Source organism: Callorhinchus milii, unplaced genomic scaffold (assembly GCF_018977255.1).
Source record: "Callorhinchus milii isolate IMCB2004 unplaced genomic scaffold, IMCB_Cmil_1.0 Scaffold30, whole genome shotgun sequence".
In the NCBI taxonomy this organism is placed as follows: domain Eukaryota; kingdom Metazoa; phylum Chordata; class Chondrichthyes; order Chimaeriformes; family Callorhinchidae; genus Callorhinchus; species Callorhinchus milii.
In genome coordinates, this window is record NW_024704771.1 from 2,539,041 (window position 1) to 2,560,339 (window position 21,299).

Here is a 21,299-nt window from a genome sequence, read left to right on the forward strand (position 1 = left end):
CATGAATTATGGACAGTGATTTACAAGGAGTTGCTGATGAAGTCAGTGTAAATGGCAGGACAGGTAGATAAAGCTGTAAAAAGGGCATATGGGATTCTAGGCTTTATAAATAGGGGCACAGAGTACAAGACTCAGGAGGTTATGATTAACATATATAAAACACTGGTTAGGTCTCGGTTAGAATACTGCGCCCAGTTCTGGGCACCACACTATAGGAAGGATGTTAAGGCATTGGAAAGGGCGCAGACGAGATTTACGAGGATGGTACCAAGAATGAGGGACCTTGATCATGAGGAAAGGCTGGTAGGTTAGGATTATTCTCATTGGAGCAGAGAAGGTTACGAGGACCTAATAGAGGTCTTCAAAATCATGAGGGGATTTGATAGGTTAGAAAGGGAAAAACTGTTTCCACTGGTGAGTGTATCAGTGACTCGAGGTCACAGATTCAAACTACTTTCTAAAAAGAGGTGAGAAGAAATATTTTCCTGCAGCGAGTTGTTTGAATTTGTAATGCATTACCCGAAAGGGCGGTGGAGGCCGATTCGATAACTACTTTTCAAAACACGGTGGAAGTATATTTGAGGAAGACGGATTTGCAGAGTTATGGGGAAAGGGCTGGGAGTGGGATTGACATTACATTGCTCTTCTCAAAGAGCCGGCACAGACTTGATGGGCCGAATGGCCTCTTTTTGTGCTGTACAATTCTGTGATTCTATGATCCTATGATCCTGAAAAACCTTCCCTGGACCTATCCCTCCTCTCTACACCCCACCTCTAACCTCCCATTCCTCTTCAAGGTCCTGGAACAAGTTGTCACGTTCCAGCTCTGCTACTTTCTTTCGCCATTCCTTCTTTGAACCCTTCCAGTCCGGCTTCTGCACTTCCCATAGCAAGGAAACAGTCCTGGTCAAAGTCACTAATGACATTCTGAACATCTGTGATCAGGGCTCCCTCTGCCTCCTTGTCCTCCTCGACCTCTCTGCTGCCTTCGACACTGTTCACTTCTCTATCCTCATACACTGCCTCTCTGCTTTACTGAATCTGCCGTTGCCTGGTTCGATTTCTATCTCTCTCACCATCTCCACTTTGTTGCCTCTAACGGTTTCTCCTCCAGCCCCCGCACTGTCATATCTGGTGTTCCCCGGGGCTTGTCCTTGTCTCTTCTTTAATATCTACATGATCCCCCTTGGTGACATCATCCGCAGACATGGGGTCAACTTCCATATGTATACGGATGACACCCAACTCTATCTTTCTGCCTCCACCCTCAACTCCAAGACCACAGACTGCCTGTCGGATATCAAGTCCTGGATGAGGGCAAATTTCCTACAGTTGAATGTGAACAAGACTGAGGCCCTCCTGATTGGCTCACGCCAGCGCCTCTGCACCTCAGGCTCTGGCACTATCAACCTCCATGGTTGCACACTTCAACTCACCAGCCAGTCAGGAACCTGGGTGTCTTGTACCATCCTCAGCTGTCTTTTCTTTCCCACACATCACCCGACTCCGCCACAACATCACCCCTCAGGTCGCTGAAACTCTTGATCATGCTTTCATCACCTCCAGGCTTCTGCAAATACCTGGCTTGTCAGCCTTCCCAACTCCTCCCTCCACAGGCTGCAGATAATCCAGACTTCTGCAGCCCATGTCCTCTCCCGTACCAAACTCCGTGACCCCATCTCCCCCACTCTCGCTCGACTCCACTGGCTCCCTATCCTTCAGAGGATCCAGTTCAACTCAACCTCACTAAGCCAGTCAGGAACCTGGGTATCTTGTGAAACCCTGAACTCTCCTTTCTTCCCCACATCCATGTCATAACTGGCAATGCCTACCACCACCTCCGTAATATTGCCAGACTCCGCCATTGCCTCACTCCAGAGCACAGAGGAAACGTGGGCTAAATAGTGTAAAGCATTACTTAAATTGTATTTGATGATTTATTGTGTGGGAGAGCAGAATGAGGAAGTATTGTTGACGATACCTAATACAGAGAGACATGTCGACAAGTTAATCTCTTTATTGGTATACAATTAATATAGGCATAAAGAATGACCATTGGCACATGTGTTGTGATAGAAATTATGTGAATAAAATCTACAGTAATTGCCCACACTGCAGCTGTTTCTGTTTGTACAACACAAGAAAGTCTAGCCATGCCGATGATCAGACAGATACCAGGAGCTGACACAATGATCTTGTGATCAAGCTAAATTGTTAATTCGCCATGTCATGATATCCCTGCTTAATTACTATTAGGTTCTAAGAAATGAAAATAAGACCAGCTTATTCTTGGTAGCCTTCTTTTAAATAAAGACCCATGAGCAGAGGAACCAAAGACACTCAGCAACTTATGCTTGCAAATTTCTTTATTTAATATGAAATGTAATGTTTGTTAATTCAAAATATCACAATACAGCAAACAAGTCAATAGCATAAACAAATATCTATATGAACGTAAATTAAGCAATAATTACTTAGTTCATAAATCATACAAATCTTGCTTCTCTGATGGAATCAGTTGATAGGAGTCCCAAACAGCGGCAACATTCTTGCATCACTGGAAAGTCTCTTTGGTTCAGACCCGAAATCTCTGGCTTGTGTATTTTGATCACAAAGTCAAAGTTGATAATGGACAGCCGATCCCTGTACTTTATTCGACATTTGTTATACGTTGTTAATATTTTCAACAGTTGTTATATGTTGTAAATATTTTCGACAGTTGTTATACATTGTTCTTCTCCCGTTAAGTTTAAAATGATTTCAGAAGTTCTGGAATTTCTGAGGTCTTCCTTCTTCTCAAAATTGCTGGAGTTAACGAAAGTCGATGAAATGATGGAACAGTCCATGTCTTTAATCCAAACACAACCCATTGGTTTCACCACTTGATATCGTCACATGAAAGATGGCTTTTTGTGTGGATGGCACCTGATATGCTGTGTCCCAGGCTGAACAAACTATAGTTTAACCATACATCTTTTATGATAGTTTTTTTTCCCCACAGTCGGGATAAGAATGCAAAATCTTTCCATTACCATATCCTTGAAGCAATTATCTCAAACCGGCTGAATTTCAAATGTTAGTGTAATAGAAGAACACCTTACTCAGCTATAACCTGAAGAATTGTTATGAAACTTGATTTGTTATAGAAAACATCTTTGACAAACTTCAGCTGTGATAAATACATCCTCTTGACATATTTCAAGAAAAAAAAACCAGCGCCCCCCCCCCCCCAGGGCTCACATCAGGGCCCACCATGGTCCTGTTGGGTTGGCTGCCCCAGCCTATGGAATAATGCCATCCACCTGACCGCTCGCTCCCGGTCCCCGCGTACGCACTATGGCTGCCGCTTTGAACCGATCCCCCTCACCCCCTCCCTCCCGCTCTGTCCTCCTCTCTCTCCATCCCTCTCGCCTTCTATCCCCACTTGACCCTCTCACAACCTCCCTCTGTTCCAGTCTGGGAATCCTCCGCCAGGCTCACCGTGGCACTCGGCGTTGGCTGTCCAGCAGCAGCCACACCGACTGTCCCATTCTCCACCACACTAGCCAGCCACCCCGGACACAGACCCAGAGAGCCAACCTCTCCTCCCTTATCCCCATTTCCCCCACCCCTACTTCACAACCTGGACCCCCCTCCCCTCCCACACACCCTTCTGTCAACCGCTCCATCCACATCGGACTACAAAACATCCGCTCCCTCTGTAACAAGGCCCTGGTCATCAACGATCTCATCCTTGATGAGAGCGTTGACATTATGGCCTTAACGGAAACCTGGCTCACCCCAGGCGACACCTTCACCCTCACCACCCGGCTACACCTCCCACCATATCCCTCGCCCCAACCGCCGTGGCGGTGGTGTAGCCCTTATCTCAAGGACACCACTTGCCCTATCCCCCTACTCCTCTGACTCTTTTCCCTTTTTCAAGCTCCTCACCCTCTCCCACCCCTGCTTCCTCTCGCTCAAAATCCTCCTCCTCTACCGGCCCCCTAAAACCTCTCCCACCTTCATCTCCGATATTTCGACACTTCTTACATCTCTTTGCCTCTGCTCTGATCGCCTCATCATCCTGGGAAAGTGTGGGGAAAGGGGACGTGACCATAGGCAGGCACAATCTAAGAGAAAACTCTTCAGGTGCGACCTGAAGATGGGGAAGAAGGATCAAGTGGATGGATTGAGGCAGGGAGGGACCAGTGGACATGCAGGAGGACAGAGCCAGCTGAGTGAAGGGGTGGGTAGTTCAGTGGAGCATATTTAGGTTGGAGACGAAAGGAGAAGCCATGGCATGAAGTGATTTGTTGATGCTCAGTAGCAATTTTATTTTGTCCCTGTCCAGGACAGTCCAGTCTGTCGGACATCAAATCCAACTACAGTTCAATGTCGACAAGACCGAGGCCCTCCTGCTTGGCTCATATAGTGCTTCCTCACCTCAAGTGCTGACAGCATCACTGTTCATGGATGCACTCTGCACCTCACCGAGACGGTAGAACCTTGGTGTTTTGTTTGACTCTCAACTGCCTTTTAAACCCCACATCTGCATCACCTGCCTTTCTCCAGCTCCACAATATTGTCAGTCTCTGCAATTATCTCTCCCATCAGTCTGCTAAAACACTCATCCATGCTTGCATTATGTCCAGGCTTGACTATGTTTACTCATTGCTCCTTGGACTTCCCAACGCTTCCCTCCTTGAGCTCAGATTATTCAGAACTCTGAAGCTCGTATCCTCTTCCGCACTAAGCTCTGTGAGCTGATCAGCTCCTCTTTGCCCTGGATCACTTGCTCACCATCCCCCAGAGAATCAAGTTCAAGACCTTTAAATTCCTCCACAATCTTGTACACCTTTGTGACCTATTTAAATTTCACCAACTTGTTCTCACCCTCCGGTCTGCAGGTACTAGTCTGCATTATATCCCCCACCCTGCCTGCTCCCTTTTCTGCAGTCATGCCTTCAGTCTTTCTGTTCCCACCCTCTGGAACTTCATGCTGGAGCCCCCCTTCCTATCTACTCCCTTGCCTCATTCAAGTCCCATCTTAAACCTTATTTTTCAACTGTGCCTTCAATAATCTTCCCTCCTACACACTCATGGCATCCACCCCTCTCTTGTCCCAAATTACACCCTAGTTCCAAAATTCTCATAGTCCAGCTCCTTGGGACACACACCCAACGTAATACAACAACAATATAAAATAACATTTATAGAGCGCCTTTCAGGAGGACTTTCCAAGGTTCTCAAATAGGTGATGGGTGCTTTATGAATGCAATTTGTTGGCATTATTCTATACATCATTAAATACAAAATGTGAAGCTTTTTTGTGATAAAAATATTATTAAGGTGGAGTATGATGGAGCCATAAAATTATTAACCACCCTCAACCCAAAATATTGATTAACCTCAACCCAAATCATCAACTATCCACATCCCAAGTCATCGACTATCCACACTCCAAATCGTCGACTATCCACACCACAAAACATTGATTGCTCACATTAAAATTATTGACTATCCTTACCCTTAAATCATTGACTGTTCACACCCCAAATTATGAACTACCCCCATCCACATCAGTGTTTCATTCCATACCCCATCCCTCTTGATTTGTACAGAACTTTCCTGCATGAAACTCCTGGATATCAGAGGGTTCCCGTTGAACAAAGTCATTTGACTTGATTTCATCACATGGCAACACTCCTTACCCTTTCAGTGAATCAGTGACAGTGACTCAGTTTTACAGTCGGTGCAGAAGTAAGGATAGAGCCTCTCAGTGAACTTGTAGGTGAATGTGTGGAGATGAATCATGTGGTCAGCATCATACAGCGATAACTGACCCCCTGGATAGTCCAGGTACACACCAAGTGTCTGGGGTCTTGTTTTCAGGGAGAGTGGGGTATAAGGTGTGGTTAGAGCTTCATACTTCCCTTTGTACAGCTCCACACCCCACACTCCAGTCTTAGGTCCTGGTGTGAATAAACTCTTCCTGGGCACAGACTCTCGGGCCACCCCCACAATCCAGTATGTGTTGTTCCCCACCCCCACCTCCCAGTAATGTTTTCCTGATGTGAAACCCACAGAACCCAGGATACTGTACAATTGACTGAACCTCTCCGGAGTGTCAGGAACTTGCTGCTTTTTATCACCGTATCGCACTCGTGTCCGGTCCTCAGACAGGATAAGCTTTGGATGGGCTGTATTCGGATCCAGAGTCAGAGAAGCTGCAGATGAAACAGAGAATGCTGACATTGGTGTTTGGACAGTTAAAATTCACATTTCACTAGTTCATTCAGTGAGGTTTGGATTTCTGCTCTGTCTGTCTCAGATTACATGAAGGTCACGAGTAAATAATAATAATAATCCTAGCATTTTAATATAGCAGCTTATCATGTTTTCTAGATGTCTCATAGCGCTTCACAGAATACACTGTAAAGTGAATTGACTGTCTATGTTGTGGGCAAAACGTGGCAGCCAATAGTGCTCAGCAGTGTCCCACAAACTGTCGTAGATTGAATATCCTATAATTTGCTTTGGAAGGAATTATTACCCTCGGAAAAGCAATCCACTAATTGACTAACAACAGGGTAACTACTTACTGCAAGGTAAAAAGAGGCATGTGGAGTAAGGAAACTTGCCCAACTTTTTGCCCTGCACCAAGGTCTCTCCCCGGTGAGGTGAGCATTCTAACCAATGAGCTACAGGACTCCACGTAACTGGTTGTCTGGTTATGCCATGGGGCCTGACTGAGATCCAAGTGATTTTAATTAACATTCTCAAACAACCTGATACTTTCACATTTTGAGGATATTTCAAGACACTTCACAGGATTTAATGCAAGGGACTGTGTATTTGTAGGCAGCTTTTGTGCTCAGTAAAGTCTCCCAAACAGCCAGGAAATTAACAATTTTCATTTGGGGTTTTGTTGGGCAGAACACTGTGAGGAACTCTCTTCTCCTTAACATTTCTTTAACGTTCACCTAAACTGGCAGACATGAGCTTGGTTTAACATCTCATCCGAAGAACAGCACTTCCAACAATGCTATACACCTCCAGTACTTTATTCGTGCGTCAGCCTGGACTTTGTGAGCTCAAAATCCAGACGTTGGGATTGAACCCACAATTCCTTGAAACAGAGATGAGAGGGAGACCAAATAAGCCACACTGATGAAGTCACTGACCGTCTTCATTTTCATTACCCTCATCTCATTATGGACAATCCTCACCACAATGATTGACCACCATCCACATTGACCATCTGAGCACATCATTGATTACCCTCACCCCTGGAATGACAACCCCTTCTCAGATCATCCTAGCCTGTCAATGACCATCTTCACCACAACATCTATACCCATCTCTCCTCCTACATACCTCTCTGAAGAATCTCCTTCATACTCTTTGTTGTCATCTCGGTCAGAGCCGCAAATAACCTTTTCATGCTGTTTGATCCCATTTTCCAGAACATTTTGTGTAAGATTTCATCCCCCCCATCATCTGTGCTTCTATTAGTGGATTCTCCAGAGGTTACAGTCTGGGTGAATATGGCTGAGGTGTTGAATCTGAAATGAACTGGCTGTCCATTGTCATCTTTGGGACACGGTAACCCGGATTGGGTGATAGCCTCGAGAACAGGAGAAAGCTGTTCATCTGCAAAGTTCACCAGCACACGGACATTCTCAGTAATATCTTTGCCAAAAATGGAAAAAAATGAATTAAATTGACATTCCTGTTCAGATGTTAATTGCACTATGGAGGCTTGGACAACAAGGCACAAGGCATCAATCTGTTTTACACCCTCTGGGGAAGAAAGGAGATCTGTGATCCGATGAGAGAGCTTATAATAACTGATGTATTCAGGGATGTGTTTATTTTGTGCTGTGTCCCCAAATCTCGGGATGTCTACAATAATCAGAGAGAAAGGAATCCTGAATCCCTCTTGGTGATTGAGTTCATAGACAATGATTAAAGGTGATTCAGCCTGGGAGCTGTTTGTTTCTTCCTCGGTCAGTTTGTAACGGAATGTGTCCTCCCATTCCACACCAATGATATTGTTGATCATGGCATCGATGAGGCTGGTTTTCCCAGATCCTCTTTCTCCAAGAAGCAAGATGGTCTTCACAATGTATGTGGGTGAATGGTTTCCAAAGCTGTATTTTATAATCTCTCCATTCTTCTGTTTCTGTATCTGTAATGGGAGTTTGTAAATAGTTTGGCTTCCGGTAATTAATGTGCTTCCTTCAAGTGGCTTTCGAGCCTGTGGCTTTGGTTTCTTGTCTGTTATTATTGAGGCCAGGTGACTGGGTGCACTCTCTACCTGTCCACACACAGCAGATACTCTCAGTGAGTAGGATGTGTTGGGTTTCAGCCGCTCCAACATGTAAAGAGTTTCACTGCCTTTTGTTCTGAGCTTTGTCCATGTGTCTGGTTCAGGGCTGGAGAAGTCGTTCATGGTTTCTCTATACTCCAACTTGTAGTGATCTACAGTGACCTCATGTTGAATCTGAGCAGGACTGTCCCAGGAGACTCGAACATCAAATCCCTCTACCTGGCACATTGAAACATTCTCAGGGACACTGATGGGACGTGTCATCACACTCACACTATCACTGGGTGGGTGGCATGCTGATCTGTATTGGAAATGATACTCCTGGTATGGAGTTAAACCAGTTACGGTGCAGAAGTCCGATTCCACCTTAGTATTCGGAGTTGTCCATTTCTCCTCCTGGGTGCTGCGATATTGCACCCAGTACTTGACAGACTCGCCATTGCCAGGGTCTGGTGCCTGTAACCGCAGAGTTACACTTTCATGTGTCGTTCCACAAACTGAGGGAACTGGAGGCTTGAAGCAACGGCTCACCAAAACTCCTTCTTCATACAGGTAAATGGAAGCTCCAACATGCTCCTCGTCTGGCTCAGATGCAACGATGAACTTCATGTTTTTGTCCAATTTGTTGGCTGTATAAAATCGTAGAAATAATTGTGCTCGCTCCCTCATCTCACGGGACACGGTCCCTGAATTAAACCATTGCTTCTGATCTGATGTTTGAAGCTGGGTTTGCCCATTGTTTTCACATTGAAGGTGGTTGGCCATTTCTAACAGATTTAAATCTTCCTGGTGCAGCGATGTGAATATGAAGCAGACCACATACTCTGTGTCCTGATCCTGTGTCTCCGAATTCAACTCATTGCATGATTTCACCATTTTTATGTTACTCATTTTTCTGAGATAACCATTGACCACAGACATTTCCTTGTTCTTGTCGTCCAGCCATTGAGTGAGTGATTGGCTTCTGAATGGTGATTGTTCCATGGTCTTCAGAATATCAACCAGTTTCCCTTCCTCCTCCCCACCTCCCCGAATAGATGGTACCACTCTGGCCAAGGCCTTCTGGAAATCCAGTTTGTACTCCTCGCACATTGATTTGAACCTCAGGATCTTTTGTTTGATCTCTGGAAATTGAACACTGACATGATCTTTCATCATATCATTGCACTTCATCTCAACCTCATTGATTTGCTCCAGTATGGCCTGTGAGCGATTGAGCAGATTTATACTGATATCACATACAAGCTTAGCTGCCTTTGAGTCCACCTGGTTGAGTGGGTATAGCCAGACTTTGACAGGCACCGCATGCTTTCCATCCTCCCCCAACAGTTTTGGCAGAGTTGAGTAAACATTCATTGCATCTTGGAATGTAGTGGGATTCTTCGGAAGAGCAAAATCGCCATAAAATGTGCAGGTCAATTTCTGGGTATTTGAATTTTCTGTCAACTTCAGGGAACCTTCACCCGCGATTCCAACATTCTTGATGGCCTCAATGACTCCATTCATAATGCCCTGAATATCTGTTAGGCTCTCTGAGGAAGTGACTTGTCTATCAAACACAAAGAATGCCTGAGCTCCGTACAGCACTGCTGTGACCACATGGGTTGCTGTGCCCTGATCAAACACGTAGGGGTATGACACATTCCCTCGCCCCAAGTGGTTCATTGTCAACTGCTTATACTTTGTTGTTGTGGAATACTGGAGGGTCACTCGAGCCTGTTCCTTAGATTTCTTTGTGTCGGTAAGGAACTTTGCAGAACCATCCACCTGAACCAATCCACTCAGCAAGCTTGCCTTCAATGTCCCCATCACCTTCAAGGCCTTGGCTTTGTCCTCAATGCAGTCTGACGCAATGATGTGAAACTCTGTGTTGTGCTTAGAATGCTCATACAGGTTATTATTCAATGTGTCCAAGTCCCACAGTGTGACCCCTGCAGAATAAGATCACTACTAATATTATCACAGGGTCTGGTAAATATATACAACAACGACTTGGATTTATATAGCGCCCTTCACACCAGATGCCGTCTATGTAAACTTAAATATAGTGTTTACAGGAAAATGGGTTTAAACTAAGTCTAGTTACAATATAGGATTTCACAGTGAAGGTAATTATGATGCATTCTTCCACACGCAGAGATATCGCATTCCATTCGGACACAGGAAATTTCCATGTGTATGAGGTATACAAATGTGGAATCCCAGTCTGATTTGAAAACTCTAAAGCATGACGATTGGTTTTAAGCTGACCAAGGAAAACTAAGCTGTATAAATTGTCAGTTAGATTACAGTTAGATATTTGTTTGGTTTTGGTCATCTACCACTTTGGGACAACCACTTGCATTTATATTGTTATTTTGGTTAACGTCTCTGGGTTCTTCACAAGGAGCGGTTAGACATTGAGTAAGGGAGGGGGCAGCAGGAGGAAGGTGGGCATAGTTCAAATATTTGAGGCGACACTTTAGAACAGAAACAGAGGGCTCGATAAGGATTGGTAGAGAGAAGGAGCTCCAGATGCTAGGGGTGTAGTGACTGATGGTTGGTAATGCAGAGCGGGGGATCCTATGTTTCACTCACAATATATATAGTTAATTCACTTTACAGTATATTCTGTGAAGCACTTTGAGATGTCTCAAGACGTGATAAGGCGCTATATCAAATGGAAGGATTATTACAATGTGTTCACACTAGTCTCCTGACACAATCTGTTTCCACTTCCAGGTAAGTATTTGGAAGTGTCTAAATCAAGAGCACTGTATTAGGCAGAGCACAAATTGGGAAGGGATGACATTACCTGGGATCAAAGAGTCTGAGCGACAGTCATACAACATCCCCAACTGGAATGGACGGCCCAAACATGCCAGCTCCATAGTCCTACTCCCTCCACTGGCCATCGTCACAATGGGCTGTAACTCAGACCTGCAGACATAGAAAAATAACTTACATTTTACAGATCATTTCATTGAAATATCTCACTAGTTTATTGATAATTACTGTCACATGTGGAATAGTTGCACAACGCACAAAGGTGCATGGCCTAACTGTGGGCAGGAAGATGGTGGCAATGTTCTCACACATATGATGCTAAGCTGTGCTGCCCATTGAGGAGTTTGCAGATAGATCCTAGTAACTATCATCCATCTAGTGAGGACTCATACATCTTGCTGTATGTCAAATGATCAACTGGTAACTGTCCTCCTTGGTGAGGGAGGGAGGAAAGGGTAATTGAATCTTAATTGAGAGGAACATGTTTGACAAGGGAATGTCAGAATCAAGCCCGACATCTGTGATGGTCTCACTAATCAGGTTCCTTAGCCAGATGGCTCACAGTCACTATGCATCTCAGTCTGTCCCTATCTTTATATCACCCCAATACATCTCACTTTGTTACGGTCAGAACAGGAGTGTTGTTACGGTCTGGAATACACTTTCTGAAAGGATGATGGAAATAAATTCTACAACAACTTTCAAAGGAGAATTGGATAGGTACTGGAAACGGAATAAATTTGCAAGGATATGGAAAGTAGGACTGATTGTGGGAAAGATAGAGAGAGTTCACTCCATTCCATAAACAAGGAATTTTCCATATGTAGGTGATATGTGGAACTCTGTTTTGGTGACTCTTAAGCATGGTTTCCATGTTTGTCAGATACCTGATTGACCAAAAAAACAATCTGTCTCTTATTTTAAACAAACAATTTGGCATTAATCACCCAGAATGGGTCATGATTACTGAACTGGAACTGTATAATGCAACAGATCAATTGTTAATAATAACAATCTGACCACTTAGTAGAACATGGTGGAATGGGCTGACATGTGGCAGATGGATTTCAATGTGGGTAAGTGTGAGGTGATACACTTAGGTAGGAAAAATGATAGGAGGCAATATAGACTTGGTAGCTCAATCTTAAGGGGGGTGAACGTACAGAGAGATCTGGGTGTTGTAGTTAGCGAATCATTACAGGTAGCAGGGCAGGTAGATAAGGCAGTAAAAAAGGCATTTGGTGTACTGAGCTTTACTAGTAGTCCTACTCTCTCCACTGGCCATCGTCACAATGGGCCGTCGCTCAGACCTGCAAACATAGAAAAATAACTTTTCTCACTAGTTTATTGATAAATACTGTCAAATGTGTAATCATTTCTCAATGGGCAATGATGTGTGCCCTAACTGTGGACAGGAAGATGGTGGCAATACTCTCACACATTTCTTGCTGAGCTGTGCTGCCCATTGAGAAGTTCGCAGGTAGTTCCTAGTAGCTGCCATCAATCAAGTGAGAGCTCAAATTACAGATATACATTCTTGTTGTATGTCAAATGATCAACTGGTAACTATCCTCCCTGCATGCGGAGGGAGGAAAAGGTAAGCAGGTTTTCATTGAGATGAACTGATTCCAAGGTGACATGTTTGGCATTGGAATGTCAGAATCAAGCCAAACTTCTGTAACAATCTCACTAATCAGGTTCCTGAGCCAGAATGGTTAGTCACTACGCACCTCAGTCTATCCCTATCTCTTCATCACCCCAATTCATCTAACTCTGTATGTATTTCTATATCATCCAACAGGCATTTCTCCCTCAAAATATAGTCAATTCACCTTACAATATATTCTGTGAATGCTTTAATACATCTTGAAGACGTGATAAGGCGCTATATCAAATGCAAGGGTTATTGTTATTATTATATCTCAGTTTATCTCAATATCACCCCAGTACATTTCAGTCCGTAATTTTACCAAAGAAGAAGCAGCATCAGGCACATATTCAAGAGCCTGATCAGTACTTTCAATAGCGAGATTCAATGTTAGCTGGTTCAATGCAAGCAGTACTATAAAATATTTTTGGTGGACAGCAAACCTTGGCTTTTGCCAATCAGTGCACAATCCCTTCGAGAATTCAGTAAGCATGGTGTATCCTTGAGGGAAAGAGAGAGAGAGACAATGCACTCCATTCCAAACACAACAAATTTTTCAAATGTACGGGATATGTGGAACATTGTTTTGATGCTCTTAGGATGGTTTCCAAATGAGGCAGATTCCTGGCTGACCAAAATACTTATTTTAAACAAACAAGTTAGCATTAATCTCCCAGACTGCATCATGATTACTGAATTAGAATCATGCTATAAAACAGATTAATTGATAATAATAACAATCCGGCCATTTCACACCAGGAGATTATCCTACAGTGCTTCATGGTATATACTGTAAAGTGTAGAAACTGTTTTTTGGGCAATGCAGTAGCAACAGCTCACAAACAGCCAACAAGAGAGTAACCAATTTTATTGGGGGATTGTCAACCTGGACGCCTGGTGAAAGAAAATCCCTTCTCTTTCTGAATCTTTAATCTTTTTAAATCGTCTTGAACAAGCAGACAGAACCATAGTTTAATGTATCATCCAAAGGATGGCACCTCCATCTTCGTAGTGCTCCCCAGCACTACAGTGGAGTATTATCTTAGACTATTTAAATTCCAGGTTCTGATGTGAGGCTTAAACTCATAAACTACAAACTGAGCCGGGCTGGTACACCATTGACAGACTAACAATTCCCCCAAAATAAAAATCGGTCAGTCACTCCACAGCTGCTTGTGGGACATTGTTGTCCACAACTGGCGGCCAGATTTCACCCACAAAATACACAATCAACCATGTTACAACTCCTGTGAAGCACTTTGGGATGTTGCAATGATGTGATAAGGTGCAACATCAATTACAAGAACTATTGTTATAAGAACCTGGCTGGCCAACAAATCCTCCAAAATAAAAAAAATCACTGCACTCAACGGCTATTTGTGGGACATTCCTGTGAGCAATTGGCTGCCGAATTCTATTCACAAAATACACAACTAATCCTGTAAAGCTCTGAAATGTCTCGATGATGTGATAAGGTGCTATATGAAATGCAAGGATAATTATTATTATTATTTGAACCTTCACTTTCATTTCTATACAATTGTATCCTGAAAGGAACTTTATCTCCCTTAATTTCACCAGAAATGCACTGGATAAATGTGAGTAATCAGCAGTACTTTGCATCAAAACGTTGTGGATTCAAGGTCCATATAATACAAGGACTATATACAATACAAGAGATTCCAAATTCAATGTTTCCTACCTTGGTAAACAAACTGCAGTAGCTTCCGATGTGTCTGTTACTCTCACTCTGCGTGCAGCAGTTAACTTCCAGGCTATTGCTGAGTTTCTCTTTTGCCCTCACTTTAAATATCATTTGCACAACAGCACGTGATTGGAGTATAACCTTTAATGCGTTTGATTCGTCAAATTTCAATTGCTCTTTCGGTTCAATCATTGCAATAAATAAATAAAACAGGAAGGTGGGGCTACTTTGCCAAATCAGTCAAGTACAGATATCCAGAAGTTATGTGCCAGCCTAGCTCTTTGGGTAGCTCCTTTGTCTCTGAGTCAGAAGGTTGTAAATTCAAGCAACATGTCTGTGCCACGACCCGCTCTGCCTTCTCCCATCTCCGCAACATCGCCCGGCTCCGCCACTGTCTCACACCGCAGGCCGCAGAAACCCCCATACACACTTTCATTACGTCGAGGCTCAACTATGCAACTCGTTGCTTGTTGGTCTCCCCAACTCCTCTGTCCATAGGCTGCAGGTATCCAGAACTCTGCAGTTTGTGTTCTCTCCCGCACCAGACTCCGTGACCCTATCAACCCCATTCTCACCCAACTCCACTGGCTTCCCATCACACAGAGGAAACAGTTCAATATCCTGGTCTTTACCTTCAAAGTCCTCCATGGTCTTGCTCCCACCTACCTCTGTAACCTCCTAACATCGTACCAACCTGCTAACTCCCCCTGTTCAGCGGGCTGCAGCCTGGTGCTTGTCCTCTGTCTCGCTCGCTCCACTATTGGCGGGCAGGTCTTATACCACTCTGCCCCCACCCTCTGGAAATACATCCCGAAGTTCCCCTGACTTATCCCCTCTCTTGCCTTCTTGAAGGTCCATCTGAAGACCTTCCTCTTCGACTGTGCTTTTGATCTCGCTGCTTCCCCCCCCTACCTCATCCCTCCCTGACCCTGACCGCCAGCCCGGGTTCAAAACTCTGTCTGTCCAGCACCTTGGAACGTCCTCCTGAAATGAAAGGAGCTACACAAATTTACTTTGTTGTTGTTGATAGTGAGTTCAAGGCACAGCCCTGCATTGTCAGAGATGCTATATTTTTATGAGATATTAAACCGTGTTCCAGGGCCGAATTAACCAATAAACAAGCTAAACCGTAGCTTAGTGCCTCCAGGTCTGAAGGGCTTTGATGTGGATAGAACGTTCAAAGTTAGCCATCCATATTATTAGAATACCTAAAGTAAATTTGATAACACAATTTGTAAAGGACTAGCAAAGCAGTAGGACCAGTCCTGAGTCCATGTATGAGCTGGTATATTATCGGAACCGAGGATCTAAAACGATTATCATAATCAGGAAAAGCACAAGGGACTGGTGTTCCAATGACACTTTGCCTCTTCAACACTTTGTCTCAACTCTCAACAAATCAGCTTTTTATCCACTTTAATCATGTAATTTGCAACTTTACAAACTTCTAATAAACTTGTTATGTTCATGGATATTTTTAAATGTATTAAAATGAAATCTAATTTTAAATATCAACATGACTGTCATCCTCAAAAAAACATTGCTTATTTTGCGTGCAAGCTACATTACAATATGAAAAATCAATCTATCCTAGATTTTCCTCACCATTCTATCTGAACTCAAAGTCCTTCAATAAACAACAAATATAACATCAGCATCACCACCGATTTAATCAGCACAATTCTTCCGATCATTATGTGTATTCTCTCCTTCCAGTCACTCATACTTCTCTTAATTTTTTTCCAATTTGTCCCTATGTCCCGAGGAATCCTGTAGCTCAGTGACTAGAGCACTCACTTCACAAGTGAGAGACCTGGGTTTGATTCTCGGCAGAGCAAAATGTTGGGTAAGTTTTCTTACTCGACATGCCCGATAATAATCCCTCAAGAAAAAAACACAATAATAATTTGGTTACTTCAATCTACAACTGTTTGTGGGCATTGCTTTGCACAATTGGCTGTCGCATTTCACCCACAAAATATACAGTAAATTCACTTTACAGTATATTCTGTGAATCGCTTTGAGACTTCTGGAAGATGTGTAAAGTGCTATATCAAATGGATGGATTATTCTTATTCTTATTATTCTCATTGACCTTTTTCAATTCAAATTCCCAATACTTTGATCCCCTGTCCTCACCACAACATTCTCCTCAATAAAGGACTTTTCTCCCACTTACTAAAACCAATATCTGACTTTTCCCCTGATTCACCCTTCTTCTTTATGTCTCCTCATACTCCCTTTCCAGCTCCATCACCTCCCCTCCTGATCTGTTGTCCCTATACACTATGAGCCATATCTTCTATATAGGTCAGAATCTTTATCTGTTTTGGCTTCCCTGTCAGAAACCCCACCCTGTTATCTTCTGCTATTTCCTGAGAGCCTGCATCAAGGGCTCTAAACACAGCACATATAGCAGGGATGACAAGGGATAGTCCTGATTTATTACAGACTTTAGCATGTGTACCACCTCTCCAATCACCTTCAAGCTATTGCTCATAACTTTTGCCAAGATCTATGTGAAACAATATTATGGATCGTCAGTTCGTTATGTTTTCTTTGTTCTTATAAACATCGTCACCATTTCTTCTCCCGCATTTGCTTATTTCTCCATTTGTAACACTCCACATACATTTTTCATTTAGTCCTTCAACTCCTTCCAAAAGGTGGTCATAGAACTCCTCCGGCAGCATGTGTACCCCTGGAGGCTTCTCCTTCCTTCCCTCCTTCTTGTGATTGTTCTACCTCTTCAGCCCTCCCACCTTACTCAGATGTTCTTATCTCCACCTTACCTAGAAGTGTTTCTAAGATTTCCTTTCTCTTTAATCTTCTTCACCTCATACAATTGATTAAAAATCTCTTTTGCACACTCTAGCATATTCCTCCTCCCCCTTCTCCCATCAACCTCCAACTCACCAACCCAGTCAGGAACCCAGGTGTCTTGTTCAACCCTCAACTGTCTTTTCTTCCCCACATCCAAGCCATGACTCGCTCTACCTTCCCTCACCTCCATAACCATTGAGGTTGATGTTGCCAGAGCCTGAGGTGCTGAGGCACTGGCGCGAGCCAATCAGGAGGGCCTCAGTCTTGTTCACATTCAACTGAAGGAAATTTGCCTTCATCCAGGACTTGATGTCTGAGAGGCAGTCTGTCAGGACAGCAGTGGTCCTGAAGTCGAGGGTGGAGGCAAAGAGATAGAGTTGGGTGTCAGCCGCATACATATGGAAGTTGACCCCATGTCTGAAGGATGATGTCACCAAGGGGGAGTGTGTAGATATTAAAGAGGAGGGGACCGAGGACAGAGCCCTGGGGGACGCCAGAAGTGACAGTGCGGGGGCTGGAGGAGAAACTTTTAGACAAGAAAGTGGAGATGGTGAGAGAGATAGGAATCGAACCAGGCAAGGGCAGGAAGATTAAGTAAAGAAGAGTCATTAAACTGAGGCCTTGTCTGTGCCTGTTCAGATGAACATTAAAGATCCCAAAGATTTACAAAGATAAATGGAGAAATAGAATTTCTACTGGGTGTTTCGGAAAATTTTGGTGTAAATGAATTATATTTTTTAAGTAGAAAAATCAACAAGTTACAATGATAATAATAATCCTTGCATATGATATACCGATTATTACGTCTTTGAGATGTCTCAAAGTGAATTGAATCTATGTTTTGTAGGTGAAATGCGGTAGCCCATAGCACAGAAACTGCCCTGGTCAAGGTTACCAATGACATCCTGACCATCTGTGACCAGGGCTCCCTCTGCCTCCTCGTCCTCCTCGACCTATCGGCAGCATTCGATACGGTCGACCACTCTATCCTCCTCCACCGCTTGTCCTCCCACCTAAACCTTCAAGGCACTGTCCTTGAGTGGTTTAGGTCGTACCTCTCCCACCGTCTTCACTCTGTTTCCACGAATGGTTTTTCCTCCGGCCCCCGCACTGTCTCGTGTGGTGTCCCTCAGGGCTCTGTCCTCGGTCCCCTCCTCTTCACCCTCTATATGCCCCCCCTGTGGTGACATCATCCGCAGACATGGAGTTAACTTCCACATGTATGGGGATGACACCCAACTCTACCTTTCCTCCTCTACCCTCAACTCCACGACCCCCAATGTCCTGACAGCTGTCTGTCCGACATCGAGTCCTGGACGAGAGACAACTTTCTTCAGCTCAACGTGCGAAAAACCGAGGCCCTCCTGATTGGCTCACGTCAGCGCCTCCGCACCTCAGGCGCTGACAACATCAGCATCCAAAGCTGCACTCTCCACCTCTCAAAGCCATCAGGAACCTCGGGGTTCTGTTCGACCCTGAGCTGTCCTTTCTCCCTCATATCCGCGCCACAACTGGCACCGCCTTCCATCACCTCCGGAATGTCGCCAGACTACGGCACTACCTCAACCCTCACGCTGCTGAAACTCTGGTCCACGCCTTTATCCCCTCAAGGCTGGACTATGGGAACTCTCTCCTCACCGGCCTTCCCGGCACCTTCCTCCACACTGCAGGTCATTCAGAACACTGCAGCTCGTGTACTGTCCCGCACTAGGCTTCGGGACCCCATCACTCCCACCCTCGCTCGCCTCCACTGGCTCCCCATCCCCCAGAGGATCGAATTCAAGATCCTCATCCTCACCTACAAGGCCATTCACGGCCTTGCTCCCTCCTACCTCTCCGACCTACTATCCCCCTACCTACCTGCCCGTACCCTCCGTTCCTCTGGCTCCGGTCTGCTCCACATCCCCCACCCCAACCGCCCTACCATCGGTGGTCGGGCCTTCAGCCTCTCAGCCCCTAGGCTCTGGAACTCTATCCCCCAGTGCCTTCGCCGCCTCCTCCCTTTCCTCCTTCAAGGCCGGTCTCAAGACCTTTTCTTCAACCGTGCCTTCAGCTCCCCTCTCGACTCTCTACCTCCTCCTCGCTCCCTCCCTTCACTCTCTCACCCAGACCATTTCCCCCCTCCTCACTCCCTCCCTTCCCTCACCCTGACCATTTCCCCCCTGCTCGGGTCCGACCAAACTGTCCAGCGCCTTGGGACATCCTCCCGACGTGAAAGGCGCTCTATAAATGCAATCTTGTTGTCGTTGTTGTTGTTGTCCAGTGCCTCGGGATGAACTGCTGAGGAGAAAGGTGTTGTACAAGTGTAAATTTGTTGTTGCTGTTGTGAATTTGTATTGTGCTATAAATCATGAGTTATATCAATGAGGTGACTCGATTCCACAGCTGGATCCTTGAATCTAAGGGTAAGGAAGTGATGAGGACTCTGTGTCAGACATTGGGTAGCACACAGCAGCAATCTAACTAAAATGAGAACAAGAATCTTGTGTTTGATATGAACAAAACGCAAAATACTACGATGCTGGAAATCTGAAAACCTAAACAGAAGTCGCTGGGAACACACTGCAGGTCAGGCAGCATCTATGGAGAAAGGAAAGTGAGTCGATGTTTTGGTTTCATGAACGTTCATCAGTTCCGATATAGGGCTATTGCAGTGATTGAGAGGATACAAAAGAGGGTAGTTATAATAATTGATGGGATGGAGTGACTCGTCTATTTACACAATTGTGTAAACTGGGCATGTTCACATTAGAAAAGACAAGGTTGGGAGAGAAAAACACCACCAATAAATTACATTTACACAGTGCCTTTCACATCAGGAGGATGTTCCAAGGAGCTGAACATCAAGGATCCACACTCAAGCTGGTGGTTGGGATCAGGAGGGATGGAGGTTGGGGAGGGTAGGCATAGGAGGGTGACCAAAGGCACGGTCGAAGAAGAGGTTCTTGAGATGGATATTGAAAGAGGGATTGTAGGATGGAGTTCCAGATGGTGGGAGCAGAAAGGTTAAAGGCCTGCCCGCCAATGGTGGGGCAACAAGGCAGGGGATGTGAAGCAGACATGAACCCACTGAGCAGAGGGAGTGAACAGGTTGCAGAGGTTAGGAGGTCACAGAGGTAGGGAGGAGCAAGGCTGTGGAGGGCTTTGAAGGTGAGGTCAAGGATCTTGAACTGTATCCTCTGTGTGATGGAAAGCCAGTGGAGCCGAGCTAGGATGGCGGTGTCAAGTTGCATATCCTGGTGTGGGAGAAGACACGAGCTGCAGAGTTCTGCATGATCTGTACCCTACAGAGGGAGGAGTTGGGGAGGCCGACAATAGTTTGCGTATTCAATCTGGATGCGATGAATACGTGTATGGGGGTCTCGGCAGCCTGGGGTGAGAGACAAGGCAGAGCCAGGTGATGTTGTGGAGGTGCGGAAAGGCAGAGCAGGTCATGGATAGGATGTGTGGGATATAAATGTGTTTGTTAAGATTCTAAAGGGACTAAAGAGACTGGATAATGTATCATGATACACGGTTTTATCTTGTCTAGAACAGTAGAAAGCAAAGGATACAGCCTGCGATTGAATTCACAGGATAAACTCTAAAGTGGAGTGAATCTACTTATAATACTAATAATCCTTCCATTTGATAGAGCAAATTACGCACAGCAGTGTCCCACCAACAGTCATGGATTGAGTGACCAGTTTATTATATTTTTTGAAGGAATTATTACCCTTGGAAGAGAGATCTGCCTATTCGCTAACAACCGGATAAACAGAGGCATGTTTATAGGCACACTAAAGCTTTGTCGCGACTCCGCCCATTCCCTTACCTCCTTCAATGAAGGCTTTTCTCTTTAACCACGTCTTCGATCATCTTCGCCCACCCCCCATGATTACCCCCTTGGCTCACCCCACCCGAATCTAACCCCCAGCTCTTGTGCCAACCCTCCGCTGCTTTGGGACATCCTTCCGACTTGAAAGGCAGGCGATGGGTGAATCTAAAGCTGCAGTTGAGTCTTTGTGTGTCAGACACCTCGCTGACAAAAAAGGTATATACTG

The 21,299-nt window shown here is 44.8% G+C and overlaps 1 protein-coding gene across 1 annotated transcript; it reads right to left on the reverse strand.

The window, feature by feature from the left end:
* Window positions 1-5,247: 5,247 nt before the first annotated feature.
* Window positions 5,248-14,476, reverse strand: LOC103189742. The gene is made up of 4 exons (XM_007910244.2): window positions 14,431-14,476; window positions 11,109-11,233; window positions 7,360-10,245; window positions 5,248-6,209 (listed from the first exon to the last, which is right to left on the reverse strand). The coding sequence occupies exons 2-4, from the start codon at window positions 11,206-11,208 to the stop codon at window positions 5,698-5,700; spliced, it is 3,498 nt and encodes a 1,165-aa protein (XP_007908435.2). The 5' UTR covers window positions 11,209-11,233; window positions 14,431-14,476; the 3' UTR covers window positions 5,248-5,697.
* Window positions 14,477-21,299: the final 6,823 nt, after the last annotated feature.